The sequence below is a fragment of the Curcuma longa genome, chromosome 5 (genome assembly GCF_044706935.1).
Source record: "Curcuma longa cultivar G26 ecotype Majalengka, Jawa Barat chromosome 5, ITB_CL_G26_1.1, whole genome shotgun sequence".
NCBI lineage: Eukaryota > Viridiplantae > Streptophyta > Magnoliopsida > Zingiberales > Zingiberaceae > Curcuma > Curcuma longa.
The window spans coordinates 13,236,484-13,258,465 of NC_133865.1; the positions used below are offsets into that span (position 1 = coordinate 13,236,484).

At 43.3% G+C, this 21,982-nt stretch overlaps 1 protein-coding gene and 1 pseudogene across 1 annotated transcript; both read right to left on the reverse strand.

Annotated features, from left to right (window-relative positions):
• Positions 1 to 5,538: 5,538 nt before the first annotated feature.
• Positions 5,539 to 7,499, reverse strand: LOC141829456 (protein HOTHEAD-like; annotated as a pseudogene).
• A 10,083-nt stretch (positions 7,500 to 17,582) lies between these two features.
• LOC141829915 (peroxidase 4-like) lies at positions 17,583 to 18,727 on the reverse strand. The gene is made up of 3 exons (XM_074717389.1): positions 18,505 to 18,727; positions 18,235 to 18,426; positions 17,583 to 17,834 (listed from the first exon to the last, which is right to left on the reverse strand). Exons 1-3 carry the CDS (start codon positions 18,721 to 18,723, stop codon positions 17,583 to 17,585), a joined length of 663 nt encoding a protein of 220 aa, XP_074573490.1. The 5' UTR covers positions 18,724 to 18,727.
• Positions 18,728 to 21,982: the final 3,255 nt, after the last annotated feature.

Here is a 21,982-nt window from a genome sequence, read left to right on the forward strand (position 1 = left end):
ATATACATGTAAATTAGATAAAACAACAAATAATTTAAAAGCAAAAACATTGTAATAGCACCAATGGAATTTACAGGCAGATATCAATCATCAACATTAACATTTTCTTGATCCTCCTCACTAGACTCAGTTAGCTCAACAGCCTCCTCACTGCTCGAATTGGTTCCATCATCTATCTCCTGGTAAGCTACATTAGCATCTACAAGTAAAACAGATGAATTTTGAATCTGAGAATCTACTAAATGTGTCTCTACTTCTTCATTTTGAAATGCATCATGGTGTTGAGCTATGTTGGAGTTCGGTGTTTCTATGGTTGAACGGGCCTTCGTATGACAAACAGCTAACCATTCACTAACTCTTCTTGCCTTCGTCGGATATTCAAGATAGAAAACCTGACCCGCTTGGACCGCAAAAATGAAAGGTTCAAACTTGTTAAACCTTTTGTTTGCATTAACCTCAACTAAATTGTAGTTTGAGTGTATTCTGGTTCCTGTTCTGGGAGTCGGATCATACCAAGAACATTTGAATAACACACATCTTTTTATGGGTAAGGCAGGATATTCAATCTCAATAATTTCTTCGAGTCTCCCGTAATAATCAAATTCTGAGTTATTGTTGTTGATAGATCCTTTTACGTAAACACCAGCATTAAAGGTCAATCTTTGTGATTCCCGTTGTGTCACGTGGAATTTGAAACCGTTAACGTAGTAACCAGAATATACTTGTATCTTACGGAGGGGTCCAGATGCAAGATTGATTATCCTTCCATCTTCCACATTTGATAATCTACGATCGCTCACCTATAATAATATATATGATATAAATTAGATAAAAAATTGATATTCCTGTATGGAAAATTATTTATTCTTTAACTTACATAGATTTGAAACCACAGTGCAAATTCTGTCTCTAACTTTTCCTCGACTTCACTTTGACTGATAGATGGATTTTCATAATGAAGTTGTTGTTCGTAAAGGCTGAAATGGATGAAAAGTTAAATAAAAATTAATCAGATTCAAGATTAACTAAATAGGGATTACTAGTTGATTATATCAATCAACTCACCTTATGTATGGTTTGACCTCCTCACAATTCAGGAGTATATATGTTCTTGCAGCATGATATTCTTGTTGATTTAACCATCTTGAATTAGAAGCACCAAATGGTTTGCCAGGAAACTTGAAAATAGAAAGCAATGAAGGATCAATTGGCTGAGTATCATCATAATTTTTGGGATTCTTGCGATGTCTCGTGTTGACATTATCAGCAAAATAATAGGAGCAGAAAGAAGTAGCTTCTTCAACCAAATAAGCATTGCATATAGATCCCTCGACTCTGGCTTTGTTGCGAACATTATTCTTTAATTTTCTCAAAAATCTTTCAAAGGGATACATCCATCTATATTGAACAGGACCACCTAATTGTGCCTCATAAGGTAGGTGAACTGGTAGATGTTCCATTGAATCAAAAAAACTTGGTGGAAATATACGCTCAAGCTTACATAATATGACAGGAATATCTTTTTCAAGCTTAAGCATATCGGTCGCCATAATACACCTGGCAGACAAATCTCTGAAAAATAGACTCAGTTCTGTAAGTGCTTGCCAAACATTATTAGGCAGAAGGTCATGAAAAGCTATTGACATAAGTCTTTGCATGAACACATGACAATCATGACTCTTCATTCCAAACATTTTTAACCTATTCATATCCACGCATCGTGCCATGTTGGAAGCATACCCATCAGGGAATTTTACCTGTTTCAACCAACTACATAAAGCTTGTTTACCTTCTCTGTCTAATGTATAACAAGCCTTTGGATATTTTTCTGTAATTTGTTTCATTCGTGATTTTGATGTAATTCTGGTCTGTTAACCAATACTTTTCAAAAAATTCACCTGCTCTCGTGATTTTGCAGACAATGTCTTTAACCCAGGCTCTCAAGGATCACAAATGGCGTTAGGTCATGTCTATTGAGTTTGACATTAGCAATGACACACTGTATTAAATATATTATCGCATTAAACGTTTACTTGATGGTTCTATTGCAGGTACAAAGCTCGGTTAGTAGCCAAGGGTACGACCTGGTGTTGACTATCATCTTTCTCCTCAATTGTATAGGTTTCACGCTTTATCTTTGTATATGTTGATGATATTATCATCAAAGGAAATAGCACAATAGTTGTTCAATATTTCATTGATCTACTAGCCAAGTGGTTCTCTCTTAAGGATCTTAGCCCCTTGACTTATTTTCTTGGTGTCGAAGTACTCCCTCTTCCACTGGGTTTGTTACTTTCTCAACGCCATTACATTGCTAACCTTCTTGCTTGGACAAAGATGACAAATACTCATCTAGCATCCACACCACTACTTACCACGCCTATCCTTACAATTTGCGATGGCACAATCCTCTTTAATCCGTCTGAGTATTGTGCTGTAGTAGGTAGTCTTCAAGACTTATCTCTTACTCGTCCTTACATTGCTTATGTGGTTAACAAGCTATCTCAATTCATGCATCATCCTACTGATGAGCATTGGACTGTTGTCAAATGCATTTTAAGATATCTATGTGGCACCATTGATCAAGGCGTTTTACTTCATCTTCAATGGTCTCTTGCTCTACATGTCTCTCTGATACAGAATGGGCTAGAAACAAAGATGACTTTACATCCACTAGCACTTATATATTTTATCTTGGATGAAATCATATTTCCTAGAGCTCGAAGAAACAACACACTACTGTTTGATCCTCTACTGAAGTAGAATATCACTCTGCCACAGCCACGATTACCGAACTGCGCTGGTTGTCTTCTCTTCTTGGCAAGATTGACTTCTCTTCATCTCAAAAATCAATCATCTACTACGACAATGTGGGTGCCACCAATCTCTGCTCTAATTCAGTGTTCCACTCTCGTATGAAGCATGTAGCTCTTAACTATCACTTCATTCGTGAACAAATTCAAAATGGTGATCTTTGAGTTACACATGTGTCTTCTTCAGATCAACTAGCAGATGCTCTCACCAAACCATTACCCCGCATACACTTCTAACAGCTAATGAACAAGATTGGTCTCTCCTCCTGGAGCTCCATCTTGTGGAGGCATATTGGAGAATCAAATACAAAGATTTTATTGTAAATTATTTTTGATATTGTAAATCTTATAATTATAATATTCTGCTATAATAGAATTGTAAATTTCCTAGAATAGTTTTAGTTTCCAGATTTAAATATTTGTACTCTCTACATATAATTTCTAATTCAATAAAATGTATGAGAAAATTTTCTACCAATTTATTTTGTCCTTCACTTGGTGTGTGTGAGAGAGAGACAAGAGCATCTAAGATGAACGAGAGAGAGAATGCAACATATTGTTCAAGGAATGTTTCTCGAGGAAGAGCAACATTCATTAATCTATTATATCTCACGCATCTTAATCGAATGATGTTATGAAACATGAGAACTAAATATTAAGAAGATGATAAAGCCTATATTAATAAGTTTTGGATTTATTTTGAAAATTAAAAGAGGAAGTTGTCCTCTCAGCAAACCATAAACCTCTATGACATAGAAATGAAAAATCTTTATAAGTCATTGGAAGGTCATGAACCTTCCAATGGAGCCAATAAATATGGGGGTGAACCAATAAATGTGAGGGTGTTTGGCTAAGGTACAAATAGCGGCCGAAAGAATTAATTGCACAAAATACATTGATATGTGTCAATAGATATGATACATTATGGTATCTAAGAAGTTACAAGCAAAGCACTAGCATGATGTGGTAAGTTTTGAAATACTTGTCTAAGACTTAACACTATTAAAGCAATAGTTCTCTGATGGTAAAATTTTCATTGAATATGGAGAATTGTGCGGGTCCTTTAATTAAAAAGGTTTGTCAAGAGATCAAATATATTGCATGTCTAAGGGAATGGATCTAAAATTCAACATTTGAATTGAGTGGTGGTAACCCAACTTCCCAACTATGATCATCGGAGATTCCAAGATCATGGTTCAAAAGGGACAACTAAGCTATAAGATTTGAGACACTTATGAGCAATTATTCCAAGTCATTCCTGGGACAAAAAGGTGTGACTTGTAAAATGGTAAAAGATGAGCCAAAGCTTTTAATAATTCCTATTATCACATATATATAATGGGGTATTATAGGATATTCTTAATAGGAGATCACTTATATAAGTGTGAAGAAAGATTGCTTCGAAGAAAACTTATGAATCTCAAACATTGTACATGGCTAAAATAGAACACGACATAGAACTAGTAGAAGCCTAGAGGTTATTGTGTGGGTATAATTGTCTTGGTTTATACCAACAATTGAATAATTCAAGATATAGTTCAGTGGACAGTCAAGTGAATATGATCGTATTCAACTACGAAAGGTTTAAAGCTATAAGCAACTCTCTTGACGTGATAGTCTTCCATTGAAACTCTTGTTTGAGACTTGAAGCCTTATTCATAATTTTCATTCATGTGGGAGGATTATTAGAAAATTAATTTGATAATCAATAAATTAAATAAGGATAGGAAGGCTATTTTGCGAGTAGACTATCATAAATTAATTTCTTGAGCGAATGAGAAATTTATGTCTAAGATTATTCGAGTAATAAAGGATTGGTATGCTATAATTGGATAAAAGGTTTGGCTTGTATACAAGCTGAGTCATGGACGTGAATAGAACGCTAACTTGAGCAAGTATAAATTAAATGTCAATCCACATGGAACCATTAAAGGGTAGAAAAGTTGATTAAAAAATCAAAATTAATTTGTGAGATTTATCTACAAATTAAAATTGAATAGCACAAATCTTGGCTCGTTTTGTCAATGACCTATTTAGGGTCATCAATGACTTTGTACCAAAAGTGTTTCATGCCCCTTGAGCAAAAAAGTATTTAATGGCTCGAAAGATTAAGATTTTGTGTCAAATAAATACAATTACATTCTCAGTGACCCTTAAATATATCCATATTATTTATTTTTTTCAAAATTTAGAGATCTTTAGATTTTTCAAATGAGTTTTGACCAGATTTAAAAATCTGAATTTTTTTTAATCAAATTTACAATGTTGTACTCCTAGTTATCCCCGAATTAATTTGTATTCTTTTTTCTCTCTAAATTTAAATCTTTTGGGTCCAAAGTAAACTTTTTGCCAAAGGTCAGTCAATTCGTTGGAAATGAAAATGTCTAAATGAGCATTGTTGTACTCCTAGTCGGTCTTGATGTAGAACAAAGGCAAAGGCCTTCTTGGCGCCTTTGTGATTAGCCATCCTTTGTGATTTTGATGCCTACTAGGGCAAAAGGCCTTCTGTTCCGATGATGGTTTTATTATTATTATTATATTTTTTATAATTTAGATATTTAATTTTATATTTTTCAATGTTTCAGAGTTGTTCACCCATTAAAAAAAAATTAATCTATAGAAAATTAATCTTGCATCGCAGTTAGGAATCAATTCATTAATATCTGATTAACTATCGAAATACTTTATCGTTGGAGAACACTAATGATGATTTGATTAGCTCTTATATAAAGTAGTTCAATTTAGTGTCTTATTGGAGAATTAAAGTACATAAGCATAGGTCATATTACATTATTATGAAAATAAATAGAATTGTGAAAATAAATAGAGGATCGGCGACACACGTTTGGATATCAACAACAAGAAGATCAGTCACTTGGTTCGACACCACCATTTCCTATCAGAACTCCCATGTACCTACAAATATCACCATCACAAAAAAAAAACAGCAGCAGCGCATTCATTAGTGATTAGCCATGCTTTTATAATAATCAAAATTAGACGCTAAAAAAATTTATTATGACTGAAATTCAGTACTTGATTATTACCTGCCCAACATCATGACAGTGGCTTGAGGATTAGTTCCTGGGGAGAAACTGAAGGTGGACCCATCAATCACCCTGAGCCCATCCACGCCGATCACTCTGTACTCATGGTCGACCACTTTCCCTACTTCACACCCGCCATGGAAATGACTAATGGTGAGCACGAGGTCCCTGCAGTATTGCTCCAGCGAAGTGGCGGCCTGCGCACTTCTTGTTCTGTTATTGACGAGTAAGCTTGCAGTGAGAGCCTGCAAGTACTCCACCGTTTGATTAGGATATCTGAATTTGGACAACGCTTGCGTATCGATCACTCTCATGATCGTCTGCAATGCCTCCACGCATGTTCTAAGATCCTCAGGCTCCGCGAAGTAGTTGTAAGTTACTGATGGATTGTCCTCTGGGTCGAGATTCTTTAGACGAAGATATCCTCGGGAGAGAGGCCTTGCCAATTTCTCAAATATTATGCCGCCTTGCGAGAGTTGCCTCCCAAAAGCGCTGCGGCCGCAAAGCCCGTCAAGGACTCCATGTAGTAGCCCGGACGGATTCCGACGACTTGAGCCGAAGTGATAGTCAGTGGCTCCGGCGAAGGCACGGCGAAGATGTTCAACGGGTTGTCGGCAATGCCATGGCCGACCATCGGCTGGTCCAGGACCACCTCGATGCCGAAAGACTTGAGATGGTCCGCGGGGCCGACGCCGCTCAACATGAGCAACTGCGGGCTACCGAGAGCGCCGGCTGACAGTATGATTTCGCCTGCTGAGAAGCCCTTGAGGCGGGCCTCGTGGATGTTGCCGGTTTCGTCCTTGTACACCACTCCGTACGCCTGCGGGTTCTTATGCTGGCCGTTAACGTTCTTGAACAAGATCCTCTGCGCAGTGGCTCGCAAGAGCACGGTGATCCTGGCGGGGTCGGCGTACTTGAGCAGATCGGCGGCTGTGTGGCGATGGCCGGTTGGGTCGAAAATGGTCCCCCCGACCTTGGTGCCTTCCAAGTGCTCGTAGGTGAAGCCGTTATCAGGGGTGACCCCGGCCTCCAGAAGCCCTGCCCTGAAGGCCGAAGTCCACTCCGTCAGCTGAGGCCTGAAAACCAACTCTCGCTCCACCCACCGGAACGACTGGTCGGCCAGCTTCGGGTTCAATCCCATATCCATCACCTCCAGGCGGCTGGCGCGCGAGTAGAACCCGGCGTTGATGCAGGTGCCGCCGCCGAGGCAACGACCTCGTGTATTGATGACGCCATCCTCGGAGACGAAGCGCTGCGCCGGCGAGGTCGGGGTGAGGTAGGCGAGGTTCTCGGCCAAAGAGGCGAGGTTGGAAACGTTGGGATTCCCGTAAGGCGATCCGCCTCTTTCCAGCACCAGCACGTCGAACCTCTCCGAGAGGGTAGCGCCCAAGGGGCAGCCAGCTGTCCCCCGCCGACGATGATGTAGTCGTGGTACGACACTCGTGGAGCCTCTGCCGCATGCCTCAAGAAGCTATAGCGTGGCACCGCATCGTGATCAGGAAAACAGAAGCCGAAGCCTTGAAGGCAGAGCAGAAGGGCAACCGCAGCTGCAACAGAATTAGTGAGCAATCTCTGCGTCGCCAACTCCATAACTAACCTACAATTCCACGGATTGGTGTTGGAATATCGATCCTCTCCTCTCCGCTATCTATATAAGGCAGCAGGTATGAGACTACTGCACGATTTAGGTACTTAGCTTGTAGAAACTGATGCATGAGCTACAGGAGCAGAGAAAATACGACGGATACTCCACGAGCAACCTGCTCGACCCAGAATATTATTGTTTATTAAGAAAACGTGCGTCCAGAGGTACGTGGATGATTGGAAACCTTGCTGGCAGTTGCTCTCCCTAAATAATATAATTTTTAATTAGGGGAAGGGGGAAACTCACCTTTCTTCATTTAATAAAGATATATAGATAATATATTAATAGCTCAACTACATAATATATATACACAATGGTATATGAATTATATAAAGGACTTCCTACCTTTACCCTTTTTTTTATTGCTAGTGTGTATATATAATATTCTTTATTATATATGATCAGTGGCGGATCCAGACTAATTTTTCAATCGGGGCTCAATTTTTTCAACCAGGCCAGCTGCAGAATTTTTCGAGCTTCCGATCCTTGCGGATGCTCGAAAAATTTGAACAACCTTGAACAATCTCCCAACTCCAGATATTCAGATTCCGTAAGCATATCGTCGAAAGGAAATCAAACCGAATTATAATTCGATGTTGGCTATTTCGTGAATCTTCCTTGCAAATGTTGCAGCAACAAGTAGGGGGAAGGCAATAGTTGCATCGCAGTGAACCTGCTTGATTTCAGTAGAAAGAAGATTAAGATTTGATTCAGAAACTTTTATATTCAGTTAATGTTAAAGAAGAAACAAAATGGTTCATTCAAAGAGTCAAACCACAAACTAAAATGCAAATGAAATGTTAACTTATTAATGATTCATTCAATGCCTTAAAACATAAACCGAAATGCATACATCTTAGTTCATAGCAGTATCGTAAACTTGAGTGACATTAACTCATTAGGACTCTGTAGTACTAAAATCAGTTATTAAACAGTTATTAATCATCTAAAATCATATATGAAGCTTGAAGTTACAGTACTAAAATCAAAGCAGATTAAACAGTGCAGATTAAAACAATAATTAAGCAGTTATACTTATACCTAAATGGCTAAATGCCTAAATACCTAATCAGCAGCAGAGCAGCTCGAACTTCGGAGGACCGAAGACTTGAAGTTGAAGGCGCCGCCCGCAGGCCTGCAGCGAGCGAAGCTTGAAGGCGGGGGCGGGGCGGTTCGGACTTCGGAGGACGCGATCGGCGAGGCGATCGAAGGTTAAAGCCGGCGATCGAAGCTTGGCCGGCAATTGAAACTTGAAGGCGGCGATCGGCGGCGATCGGCGGCGGGACGGTGCAGTTCGGAGTTCGGAGGACACGATCGGAGGGCGGCAGGACGCGATCGGCGCGGCGATCGAAGGTTAAAGCCGGCGATCGAAGCTTGGCCGGCGATTGAAACTTGAAGGCGGCGATCGGCGGCGGGACGGTGCGGTTCGGAGTTCGGAGGACACGATCGGAGGGCGGCAGGACGCGATCGGCACGGCGATCGAAGGTTAAAGCCGGCGATCGAAGCTTGGCCGGCGATTGAAACTTGAAGGCGGCGATCGAAGCTTGGGCGGCGATCGGCGGCGGGACGGTGCGGTTCGGAGTTCGGAGGACATGATCGGAGGGCGACAGGACGCGATCGCAGGATCACTTGAAGGGGCGGACGGGCGGTGCGGTTCGGACGGAGGACCGAGGACGCGATGAGGAGGATGCGATCGGCGGTACCGCGGTGCGAGAAGCGGAGAAAGCTAAACCTAATCCAGCTTAACCCAAAACATTAGCCCCTAATCTAAATAAACCCAACAAATTTGGCCGGCCCGGCCCGGGCCCATCGGCCTGACGACGATGTCTCGAAGGAAGTCCTCGGAGTGGTCCTCGTTGGCCACGAAGCGCGATAGCAAATCCTCTGCTTTGAACAGAGAGGACGGCGTCGAAACAGAGGAAGTCTGCTTCTCTTTCTTCTTCGCTCGAATAATTTTCACGGCGAACTCGTGCACGGTAGTAATCGCCTCTTTGAGACGCCGCTCTGAGCCCACGCCGAACAGCTTCTTCACCATCCAGAATTTCGTCACGAAGTATAGGAACCGGCCGGACGATGGACCTCCAGGCTCCAGGAGGGAGCTACCGCGATCTCATGGGGGGCTCAAGCCCCCCCCTCCCCCCCCCCCCCCCTTGGATCCGCCACTGTATATGATACTCTATTTTTGTAAGATACCAAAAATTTTTGCTATGGATACGAAAAGATGCGTCTCGCGAAGACGAAACCAAACAAAACTTGTTTGGACTAAAACGGAGATCGTTTGGTCACTGAACCAAGTGAACCAAAAAAATAAACCGGTTCACTAATGATTGGTTCAGTTTGGGTACGGTTCGATGGGGGTTTGACCGGTTCAGTGGTGTGGTTTCCGATTTGATTGGGTTCGGGGCTAGGTTAAAAACAGTGAAACTCCTTCGCCAACTCCTTCTTCGTGCGATCCGTCTCCGCCGCCCACCTTCGCCCCTCCTCTGATCGCGAGCCTGCTCAGCCGCCGCCGGCTGTTCGCCCTCCTCCCGAGTTCGAGCCTGCTCAGCCGCCGTACTCTTCGCCCCTCCTTCCGATTTCGAGCCTTCTCGCCGACGCCGGATCTTCGCCGCTTCAAGCGACCGCCGCCGATCCTTGTTCTTTCACGCATCTGCCGCCGGATCTTCGCTGCTTCAAGCGACCGTCGCCGACCCTTGTCACGGAAGCTTGGAACCGGCACTGGGAGGAACCCGTTCGAGAGCGGATCCAATCGTGATCGGTAAGAGAATAGTTGTGGGATTTATGGGATGGCTTTATATGTGTAGCGTTGCTGATTTGTGGTGATCAGAATGAGGTAATATTGTTTTTTGTAGGAGATTTAATCGGAGCAGGTTGCTCAAGGTGGTTGAATTGAGATTCATTGGATTGTGGGGTTCAGATCTAAGGTAAGAGCCCTATTGTTTGTGTTTTACTTGATTTTGGTTGGATCTGAAAGAATTGGATTAGTAGGAAATTGTTTTGTTGAATCTGAGGTTGGGATAATCTAAGATTTTAATTAAGATTTAGTCGGGTTGGGTGACTGGTATTATTTGGTTGATCAGATGAAAATGTCCTTTGATACAGGACATTAATTAGTGACTTGGATCGATTGCGTAGAGTATCGGAGGGTCCTTGCTATTACACACAACAATTTGAAGGCGGGTATCTTGTCTCTGCCTTATCTATTTTAGATTGTCGTACTTAGACATGTAGAGATTGTTAGCTACCAGTGATAGTATATTTCCAGTTTATATAGATTTTTATTTGATACCTATGATCTGATTATTTATCTGTTATTTCTTTGTCTAGATATCATGTGATACATTCTATATGCTACTGCTTGCCTGTTATACATCACCTTTTCTGATGCACATGCTAGACATATGACTTCGTACCTCAGTAGTACTAGTGTAGTATGCCTGATGGATTGTAGGTGGTTACTTGTACTAGGGTTAGAGATGACGTCAGAGTGCACAGCGATTATACCCCTACCCATACGACCTCACATACCAGTGCTGGATCTGACGGGCACATTCAGTTCCCACGCGACCTCACCTATCGGTGATGGATCTGACGGGCAAATGGTACATAGTCTCGGAGACAAGCCACAAAGGTTTCCTCCATTCTCACCCGAGCACCAGGTTCTTCGGCTACCTAAGTCCTAAGCCACCAAGGCTTCTTCTGGACCAAAACAGGGATAAGCTACAAAAGCTTCCATCCGCTTATGAACACCCAGTTCTTTTCCGATCTTTCATAAATACCAAGTTCCCGATCAAGATCGACTTCTCAGACCTCCAGAATTCACTCAGAAATCAACTCACGAAGGAATCAGGGATTAACAAGAGGCAGGCAAGATTTGGTGATCGACCATCTGGTCGATCACTAAGGCTGATCGACCAGCTGGTCGATCAGCCCTATCTGATCGACCAGCTGGTCGATCAGCAGCTGATCGACCAGCTTGAGTAAGTGTTGTCCTTCTGTTTTCTTTCTCCGTTTTCCCGGCTATCATTTGTTTTCTCCCGGCCATTGTTCCTCTTACTCGGCCTTACTGACCTCTACCACGACAACCTATTTCCCGGGCAAACCCATGTCCATAGGATCTATTCTCGGGTAACTTCAAGTCAGGTATTCTTTAACTCCCGGGGACATCCTTAACTCCTTTTCTCGGATGAAAGTCTTCCTTCAAACCACGGTACCGGCTTTATGTTTCCTGACCAGGATAAACTCTCCCGGGCTAGTTTTCCTTTTAAACAGAATGAAAACTTTCATTCCCGGGAGATTCCCGGGACTCTATACTAAGGACATTTTCTTCTTCCCGGTCAACCTTTCTTCTAACTAGATTGGCTATGGTCAGGTCAATATAGACATCTCTCGACCATGTCGGTGTGAACCATTCTCAATTTCTCCCGGTCGAGACAAACTTAACATGATATGCCTGGTTAGGATTTCCATTTCCCAGTCAAGCCCGAATACGTTTTATATGACCAGGGTAATTTCTCCTTGAGACTCACCCGGCCAGTGAGATCTTCTCCTGATTTCACCTTTCTGAGTTAAGTTTATCTTCTTCCCGGGCAAGAGCTTTCCAGTGGAACCTATTCCCAGGCAACCTCTTCTCTCCCGATTAAACCTTTCGGGGTAAATTTTCTCTCGGTCAAAATGGTATTCTCCTGGAAAACTCACCAACCAATCCAGGAGCTAAGAAATCTATTTAGAAACCAGGTATCCTGGGCAAGCTGTCAATTTCTCGGGCGACCTTTAATTTAACTTTCCTAACTCAATTCAACCAGGTAAAGCTAAACTTAAAGCATGATTATTTAATCTAATTAAACTTTGTTAAACATCAAAACAGACTCAGGTCTGACTCGAGTCAGACTCAGGTCTGACTAGGGTTAGACTGCATCAACAAGAACAACTGGACGAGGATAAGGGAGCTACTGCAAAAAACCCACGGAGACTGGCATGCGCTCGTCGAAACAAGACATCAGCCCGCCCTTATATTAAGGCATCCGAGATATCTCAACCGTTATCTAAATAACCTAACGGACCTATTCCCTGCGCACTTGTTCATAAGGGACTTAGTCCAAGGGAGAGGATGGTTTCCATAGTGGGAAAATAAGAGAAACCAACACGTTGTAAAGCCCAAACGAGGAAGGCCCATTCAAAAAGTAGGGCACAGTGTCTGCAAAAAACCAACACGTTGCAACCAGAACCCAGCCACGCCAGGCACAGTGTCTACAGGGTCGGATGAGCTCGGGGAACACCTTACAGAGGGTCTCGGATTTGGACAAAAGCTCTGCCCACACTGTAGGTAGCCGAACGAACAAGGAAAAGGTCCGAAGTATAGGTCAAACCCAGGGTCGTTTCCGGCGAAGCTCAGCCACGGTTCCGAAAAAACATACGGAAGGATGAGAAGTAGACGAGCTAAAACAAGGACAGGGCTATAATCAAAATCCTGCGGGCGTCCATGCGATATAGGAACCCTACAGAAACACAAGTACCAAACATGTAAACACTAATATAGTTGTACTCACCAACAACCGGCACTAACACCCCAAGCCTAAAAACTATAGCCAAAAGGATCCATAAATTAAACTAAATACTTCATAAAACAAGATTCAAGATCTTAGGCAAACACCACACAAAGAAGTTCCCAAAAGACAACATTACAAAAGTAGCTAAGTTTGGCAGACAGTCATTCAATCTTGCTTCTCCTCCTCCGGGAGCTCATCCCACACTTTGTGAGGATCCAGGAAACTTAGGTCGGCACCCTTAGGTATCAGGCCCGATCGCACGAACTGCTTCCCCGCTCCATCAAAGCCATACTTTAGCATCTTACTGGTCCGAGCCCCTAGCAACTCATAAAACTCTGGCGATTTCAAGAAGGCAGCCTTCCTCTCCTGCCAGTGCCGCTCCTCCTCCTCCTTCAAGCTAGCCAGCTCCCCACGAAGATCGGACAATACTTTCTCATGATCGGCAGATGACTGGGCCCGTGAATTCTTCTCTTCAGATATCTGGAGCTCTAAGGTTTGGCGCTGCTGGATGCTTTCTAGAAGCTCCTGGTGAATCTCCTCCCGTTGCCTACGTTGAGAGGATAGGTCGGCCTCCAACTTACCTTGCCCCTCCTTCAACTGTGTTACCTCCTGTCGAACAGAAGTTAACTCCCCCTGAGAAGCCTTCAGGGCTGCTCGGGAGGCCTGCAGCTCTTGCTCCAGTTGCTGGAGACGGGAGGTTCTAAGCTCGGCATCCTTGCGCAATCTCGCCAGCTCTGCGGAGGCCCTCCTAACTTCAGCACGAGCCTCCTCGGCCTCCAAGCGGGAAGTTTCAGCATGGGCCTTGATCCTAGCTAACTCCGCTTCAACTACAGGGGTCTTCAACTGGGCCTGGAGGTCGGCCACCTGAGCTTCAAGTTGACGGTTGGTAGATTCCAGAGGAGGAACCCGACGTTCCAACTCTTGGTACTCCTTCAAAAGCTGAGGGCAGACATAACGGAACCACCAAGGTGTTAAAAATGATTTGACGAAGACAAGAAAAGAAATAAAAACATACCCTGGCAAAAGATCCATTTATGCGCTGACACAGCCAGTCATTGGGCAGCTTGGGAAGCACCTCCGTCTCATAACGCCGGTAATCCTCTACGGAAGCACGAGTATTGTCGGCAGGAACTGAGGCAGTGGCCTGCGAGGAAGGCCTGAACTAACCGAAGCACGAGGAGGACATACAGCCCGCGACTTCTTCACCTGCTTCGTCTGAGCTCACTACGGGCTTCGGACCCCTCAGAGGAGCTAGCTAGGAGACTTGCCTTTATCATGTTGTCGCTTGGTGCGGAGCTCGGGGAGGATAGATCTTAGAGGAGAAATCGACAAGGGCTCTGACTCCGGAAGAGTAACCGGGTCCTCCACGGGCTCAGTTATGTCTATAATAATCGGTTTCGATTCCCCCCGGGCCGTGGGAACCTGCTTCCTGGCCTCCCTAACCCTTTTTCGAGAGCGGGTCTCCCGGACGGTCGCGGAGGTAGGAAAAAGGAGGGGGCCTCGGGGGTCGGCTCAGTCCTCGAAGAAGGACCCAACTCCACCACTGTATCTGAAGTCCCCCCCTCGAAAGATTCGAGAGGGACGTAAAAATGAACGACGTCCTCGGACGAGACCCGCGGGGGCACTTCCTCCTCAGCAGTAGCGAGGGCCGAGGTCCTAACCTCCTCCGCAGCCGAGGTCCTAGCTTCCTCCTCAGCCCATACGCAGCCGAGGTCCTGGCTTCCTCAGTAGCGGCAGAATTTCCTGGCTCGGTACCAACAACGGCATCCTCCAGCTCTGGGGTAGCTCCAGAAGAGCCAGCAGCATCCTCGGCCACCCACCAACTATCGGTAGTGGTGAGCTCCCATTTCATACTTTTCTTAACCGAAGCACTCAGCATGATTTCCCCTACCAAGAACATAAAAGGAAGAATTAGTTAGTAGTAAAAAGGAAGTGTAAAGGACACCAAGGGAACTTACTCAAAGAAGCACCCAGAGGGATGTCATTTGGACTCAGCCCAGCCTTATACAGCAGGGCCTCATTGGCTATCAGAGCCTGCACATCGAACTTAAGGTCTAACAAGATCTCAGAAGTCGTCAGGAAGGTATGACTGAACCTATATTGGTCCAAGTTGGGAGAGGGAAGTGGTTCCGGACGAAAGAAGGTCGGCCAAGTATAAGGGTGAGGTGGCTTAAGGAAGAAATATCTGTCCTTCCAACCCTTATGGGAGGTAGGATAGTTGTCCAAGAAGTTATGGCCGGGCCTAGCAGATAAGTAAATCTCACCTCTCCCTCCCTTTTTGAGGTCAAAAAAGTAGTGAAAGGTGGTAGGATCCCTAGGAACTTGATAAACATCGAAGATAATGGAAGCACCGCAGACCAAGCTAAAGGAATTGGGGGCTAATTGGGAAAGGGAGAACTGGAAGTAGGAGGCAAGGTTTTGCAGAAAGAATGGCAAGGGAAAGCGCAGACCTCCTTCTATCTGTTCTCGGAAGAAGGTCACGTATCCTGGCGGAGGTTCGTGGGGCCTCTGAGCCCTAGTAGGAATCAAAATCTTGTGGTCAGAAGGGATTCCATACTGGGCTCGAAGTAGGATCTCATCATCCTCACTGAAACGGGAAGGCTTGCACTGCTCGTACCATAGAACCTTGGTCGACATTAGGGCAAGCACAAAAAGCGCTAAAGGGAAACAAAGGGCGAAGAAACCCCAAGAAACCAGCGACTCACGGAACCAGGAAAACTCGCAAAGAAAACCCTAACCTCAAGAGGAGGCAAGGGCAGAGAAGACAACTCGAGGAGAACTAAGCCACAAGGATGGCACGAAGGAAAAAGACGACCGGAGATGGAAAGCTAGGGTTTCGAGAGAAACTTAAGAGGACAGGAAGAAGAACACGAAGAACGCAGGGAACACGGCCAAAACGCTTAAGAAAGGGAAGGGAAACTTACGGAAAGCGTGGGGCTCGCGAAGGAAGTTGGAGCAAAGGCGACAGAAGGCGCGAAAGCGAGAATTAGGGTTAGGCGAAGTGAATGGAGAAGGCGAAGGAAAGAAGAAATAAATCAAACGGTCAGCCGATCGCAACCGTTGAAGCACCGCGGCTTTAGATCGACGAACGAGGAGGATCAATAAATCAGGCGCGAAACATACCGAAACCACAGCAATCGCGCAGGAGAAATAAGGGTAACCTAAGTCTGACTCAAGTTCAGTCAGTCAACTTCGTCTCCTTCGACTAAACTAGGTCGGGAGGCTTGTGATCCGGCGCAAATAATCCCCGGGGACGAAGGAACACGTGGTGTAGAGGAAGGACAAGAAGCCCGGAGTAGACACGGGGTAATATTTTCTCGATACCAAGGGGAAGGTAGGGAAGATCAATCTCCCTAAGAGACGAGCTCCTCCCTTAACACGGTAGATGCGGACCTCACGTAAAATGTCCAGGCCCCCTCCCCCATCAGCACGGATACCTCATCCTCAAACCAAACGATAATCCAGCAGAACGTAAACCTCATCAAGGGGACAACATACACTTGGGGGTACAAGATGAGTTCTTCGCCGTATGGATGGCCATTCCTCAATGATAATACACCACCTCATAACCGACCTCATGATCCATGCCCAAGCTCACATGCCTACCTCACGACAAGGTACCGGCATTATACGCCTACCTCATGACGAGGTCGCGGCATCGTATGCCTACCTCATGGTAAGGCCCCAGCATCACATGCCTACCTCATGACAAGGTACCGGCATCGTATGCCTACCTCATGACAAGGTCGCAGCATATGCCTACCTCCACATGCCTACCTCATATACCGGCATCGCATGCCTACCTCAAGGTATCGGCATCGAGGTCGCAGCATCGCATGCCTACCTCAGGGCAAGGTCCTAGCCTTATAGGCCTACCTCATGACGAGGTCATGGCAACATACGCCTACCTCAGGGTAAGGCCCCAGTGGCACAAGCCTGCCTCATGACCGGACCTCTGTATCGCCCTTCCTCCGATACTACTCCCGCGAGGAGTTCAGGACATCCCTACGGAGACCCCTCAACCGAGGCAAGGTTAGCAGTACTTGTGCCTCCCATCCGCACTTACCAAGTCAGCCATTCCCGACCTCAAGTCAGGGAATGGATATCAACGGATCATCACGCTGACCTTTTCCCCAAGCTTGGCAACTCATCTGCGAGAATTGGAGCGTAGACCAAGTCCCTTACTTGGCCCAGCATAATCCCAACCATCTAAAGAAGATAACTCGCGTGGTCAGAACCGTCAGATGAAGATCAGCAAATCCGAGCCATTGGATATTCGAAAACCCTCAAAGATTATCCTTACCACATTAATAGCGGATCAATAGCCAATCACATGCGCCGAGATCCTAAAATATCGCCCCCGCCACTCCTATATAAGCTCCACAGGTATGACAATTGAGGCTCTCTGATTTTTTTGAAAAACACACTTCTTTTCTCGTTGCCTGACTTGAGCGTCGGAGTGGCCACGCCGGGACTCCCCGGCGCCCCGCTAACCCGTGCGTTCAGTTGTTGTCTCCTCAGGCCTCTCTCATCGACGTGGAAGTGCAGGTTGACGCGGCCTCCTATTGTCTGGTGGTGTGGCTATCGTCGGCAAGGAGCCGGAACAGTGAGCCCCTACGAGCGCCACCATTTCCTGAGCCGAAAGGCCCTGCGCCGAGAACTTGGAGATGAGGCTGCTGAGGTTGGAGGTTGGAGGAGGGATGTTGTTGTTGGCCGCTGAGAGGCTCGCAGTCCTCGAATCCCTTCTCCCTAGCTTCACCTCCCAATTTGGCCCTCCAAGCTGCTTCCATTCAAATTCAATGGATGAGAATTATATCTATCAAGATTCCGAAACCTAATGATCATGAGTATATATACAATCGAAATAATTTATCCCAAGTAGTAAGCATAAAGACACGTGTTGTCTGAGATTCTGAATTCGAGTTCGTTTAGCAACAAATAAAATTCCCTTTGAAGGTTTGTTGACTGAGATGTTGTTTTAGAAAATCCCTTTGAAGGATTTGTTGACTGAGGTACGGTCTCGACAGTGAAACCTCTTATTAACACAGTAGAATTCTACGTCATGATCAACTGTAATTTTTTGATTTACCTTTTGATGATCGTGAGACCAACTGTATGGAACGATGATAGATTCTACCTTCTTACAGAATGAATATATATAATTTCGACAGTTAACTTACAGTTACTACAGCGTCTCTTGCAGTAATCGCCAAGATGTCAGCACAGGAGACCACGCCGGGACAGGCCTTCTCCACTGCACTTTTTATTCTATCCACCACGTCAAATCCTCTAACTGAGTTTCTATTTGCAGTCGCCGTCTTCTCCCCGGTGAAGCTGCTCGTGTCATCTAACAGTAGTGATCCGTCGCAGCCCTATATATATATATATATATAGGAATTAATTAGATTTTACCATCATCAATCAATCGATTATGAATTCTATCATATCACATTAACGAAGCAGTCGTGGAAGAAGAGGCGAAGAAGAGAGGCGCCCATGCGCTTCTCCCTCGAAATAGCAGATTGAACAATTGGCTTCACTGTCGAAAAGAGGTTCGGGCATGAAGATGAATAGAAGGAACTACTGGAGAGCTGCGCATTTATGCAAGCTATAGAAAGCAGTACTACGAGGAGGAAAGAGACATGGGCCATCGGCAAGGAAGAAGCCATGAATTAGAGCTTGTTTGGGATGAGAAGAGCGTTCCAAATGCCTTGGGTTTATATAGGGGATCGATCATGGGAGCATGGGATTAATTATATCATTAATCATTAATGCATGAAGGAAGAAAGGCATTCACACTGCAGAAGTATGAATGAGGGAGGAAAAGGAGTGTAATTAAGCACGTTTGTATCGATGGTGAAGGTAAAGATAGATGCTAAAAGTGAAGCTTTACTAAAAAGCATATCGATCCATTATGAGTCTTCTTAATTCCTTTACCTGCCAAACGATCGAATTAAATATCAGGAAATAATTACCTTCCCTGTTAGTTATATTAATTCCCATGTTAAGAAGTGGAAAGAGCTAGGACTACACCTAACACCATATCTATTATGTCTGCTTAGAAAAAGACTCAACAATCAGTACGTCTGCCCCACTTTGAACTGCTACTTCATGACCAGAAAGCAGAAACCCTAATTAATATAGATGCTGAAGTGTTGTTGTTGTTGGGCCATGAGTTGAAATGCTCGCACAAGTAGTTAGATTTCACATAATTAGGAACTGGTAGAGAGGTTGACTTTTGTGTGCCAAGCAGTGGAACTTTGTCATCGACCTCACGACTTTAGTCGGTAATTAGGCAGAGTTGTGGACTATTCCGCAGATCTTGGGATGAACGTGGCTATTTATTTACGTTTAGGCTCCTTTGTTGATTTGAGATGCTTTTTTTTATTATTCCGGTTAAATACCGTCGATGATCAAGTCACAAACTAACAAACCATCTAATATAGGCAACTTTCAGATGGAGTGAAGAGATAAGCGCTGATCCAAACCTGAGACACACTTCAAAGTTAGGCTGGTGTCAAGGAATACCAGCAAACCACTCCGACGCTTAAATTAAGATTCCAATGGAAACAGTGTAAGGTTAGAAAGAAAGTAGTATTAGTAGAGTTTTTCGGGATTGAACCTCGAACATGATGATAGACTAATCATTTTATAACCGACACTGGGTTCTTCTACATTGTGTAGGGTGACGTCTTTCTAGCCACCTGCGGCAAAGAGGAATCCCACCGGTCATTATTCTCTTTTGGCCTTATGTGCAGAAAAAAGAGGCACTGAGGGGAATCAAGTCTGACAGCTTTGCATTCTCTTTGACCTTATGCACAGAAAAGGGGTATCAAAGGGGACCTAGTCTGACAACCTGGTACTCCTCCTGGCCTAATATGTAAAAGGAAAGGTATTGAAGGGAACCGAATCTACAACTGCCACTGGAACATTCTCCTACTGGTACATTCTCACACGAGTGCTTGCCTATAAGAATAATCACCTTCTCTAGTTGGTTATGTAATGTGTCGGTACGTCAAAGACCTGAGACAGAAACCGTGGATGGGATGGAACAAGGTGGAGTGGCTGAAACGAGGCATGTCCGAGAGGGACGTGCCCAGGACGAGAATGGTCGAGACAGGACTGGGCGAGATGAGACTGACCGAGACGAGTATGGTCGAGACGAATATGGCCAAGACGAGACACCTGAAGTGGTATTGGAGGCCCACTTGAGGGGGCCAGGGCCGAGCCCACGTGACTTCCCTAGTACGGTATGAGCCTAAGGCGTTGGCTAACTAAATCCAATGTAGTTGGATCCATGTTGACTTATCTAGGACCTTGACTATCCACAGACTCTTGACCTTCGTCCATGGAAAAACTACATCACTCACATCATCCGTATCACTTATATATATTCGCCAAAAGAAAATTCAGAAAGGAAAGAGGAATTCGAGCATAAATCCATTCAGTTAAATTTTCAAGGGTAAATACTCAAGTTATGTATAATTTTAAGTATAATGATGTTTCTTAGTTAGTAAACCATTCCATCAAGCATCTTTATAAATAATTTCTTTCTAAATCAACTTAATCAAAATAATTACACATGAAACACTATTATACTAATTAAAATTGATTTAATTTATCAAAATCACTTCAACTGTTGATCAAATTCGAATAATATTAATCGAGTTAATAAAACAAATTTTAATATAGCATATTTTATATTATTTTGACTAAATTAAAATAATTTTATTCTATTATAGCAATTATAACTTTAAAATATGATAGAGCCTTATTTTGACATTTTATCTTAATCCATTCAAAAAATTCAATAATTCTTTATATTTGAAATAAGAGGCATCATTCAAATTCATTTAGAAAACGCATTTGTAAAGTATCAATATTTGGTTATTTATTCTATACTTATTTTTTTTAAAAAAATGCTTGTTAACCAAGGCATTCATCATTAAAAGTTAAATTAGTATTGCCAAAAAAAACTTTAGAATTGTTTTGGATTCAAAATTAAATATTAAGTGCATATATAAAAGCATTTAAAAATTTGAAATAGTAATTTTAGATCGGCAAACGTATTTAAATGCCCATGCGATCAGCAAAATACTCATTTTTTTTCTTTTTTTTTCTTTCTCAGAGATCTGTATAATTACCAGAAACTTTTTCTCCAGAATAACAAAGATATTCAATGAAAACACAAAGTCATTATTAAACATGATAATGTTTGCCATAAAGTGAAATAAAATGAGTATTTTATTTATATTTTCTATATTTTATCTCAGTTCAATTCAATATTTTCTCTATTTTATTATATATATATATATATATATATATATATATATATATATATATATAAAATTTCAGTCTAGATCCAACAAAAAATACATAAATAAAATTTACTCATCCCTTAATACTTCAGCAAAAAATAAAATCCCCCACTCCAAAAGCCTCACATGGTCAATCCCACGATCATCTATGAGAAAGTAAATCGAGAAGTTACCATAACAGAGGAAAGCATTGCCTCAGCTTCGTCGAGATTTGATCCTTGTCCACTTCAACAAATTTATCCATCGTAATTAACTCAACTATGCCCTGGAGGTTACTCATCCCTTAATACAACAGTAAAATAGGTGCAATTTTTTTCCATTTAATCGCATGATGAATTAAATAGAGATGTTAACTTAAATTATTTCACTTCCTAACTATTTTTTTCTCTCAACCAAGTAAATCAAGCATAAAATAGTCTCCATGCAGTAGAAAGTAAGAGATGTTGACTAATGTGATGGATCAACGATAAATTGAAACACTGCGTGTCCTGCGGGCTTATTCACTAAGCTAATAAGGAAGGTATCTTGACCAACATTAGTTCAAACGAAATATGATTTAAAGGTCTCCGGGACATAACCGAGTTGGTTACAACGGAGCCAAATTATAGAA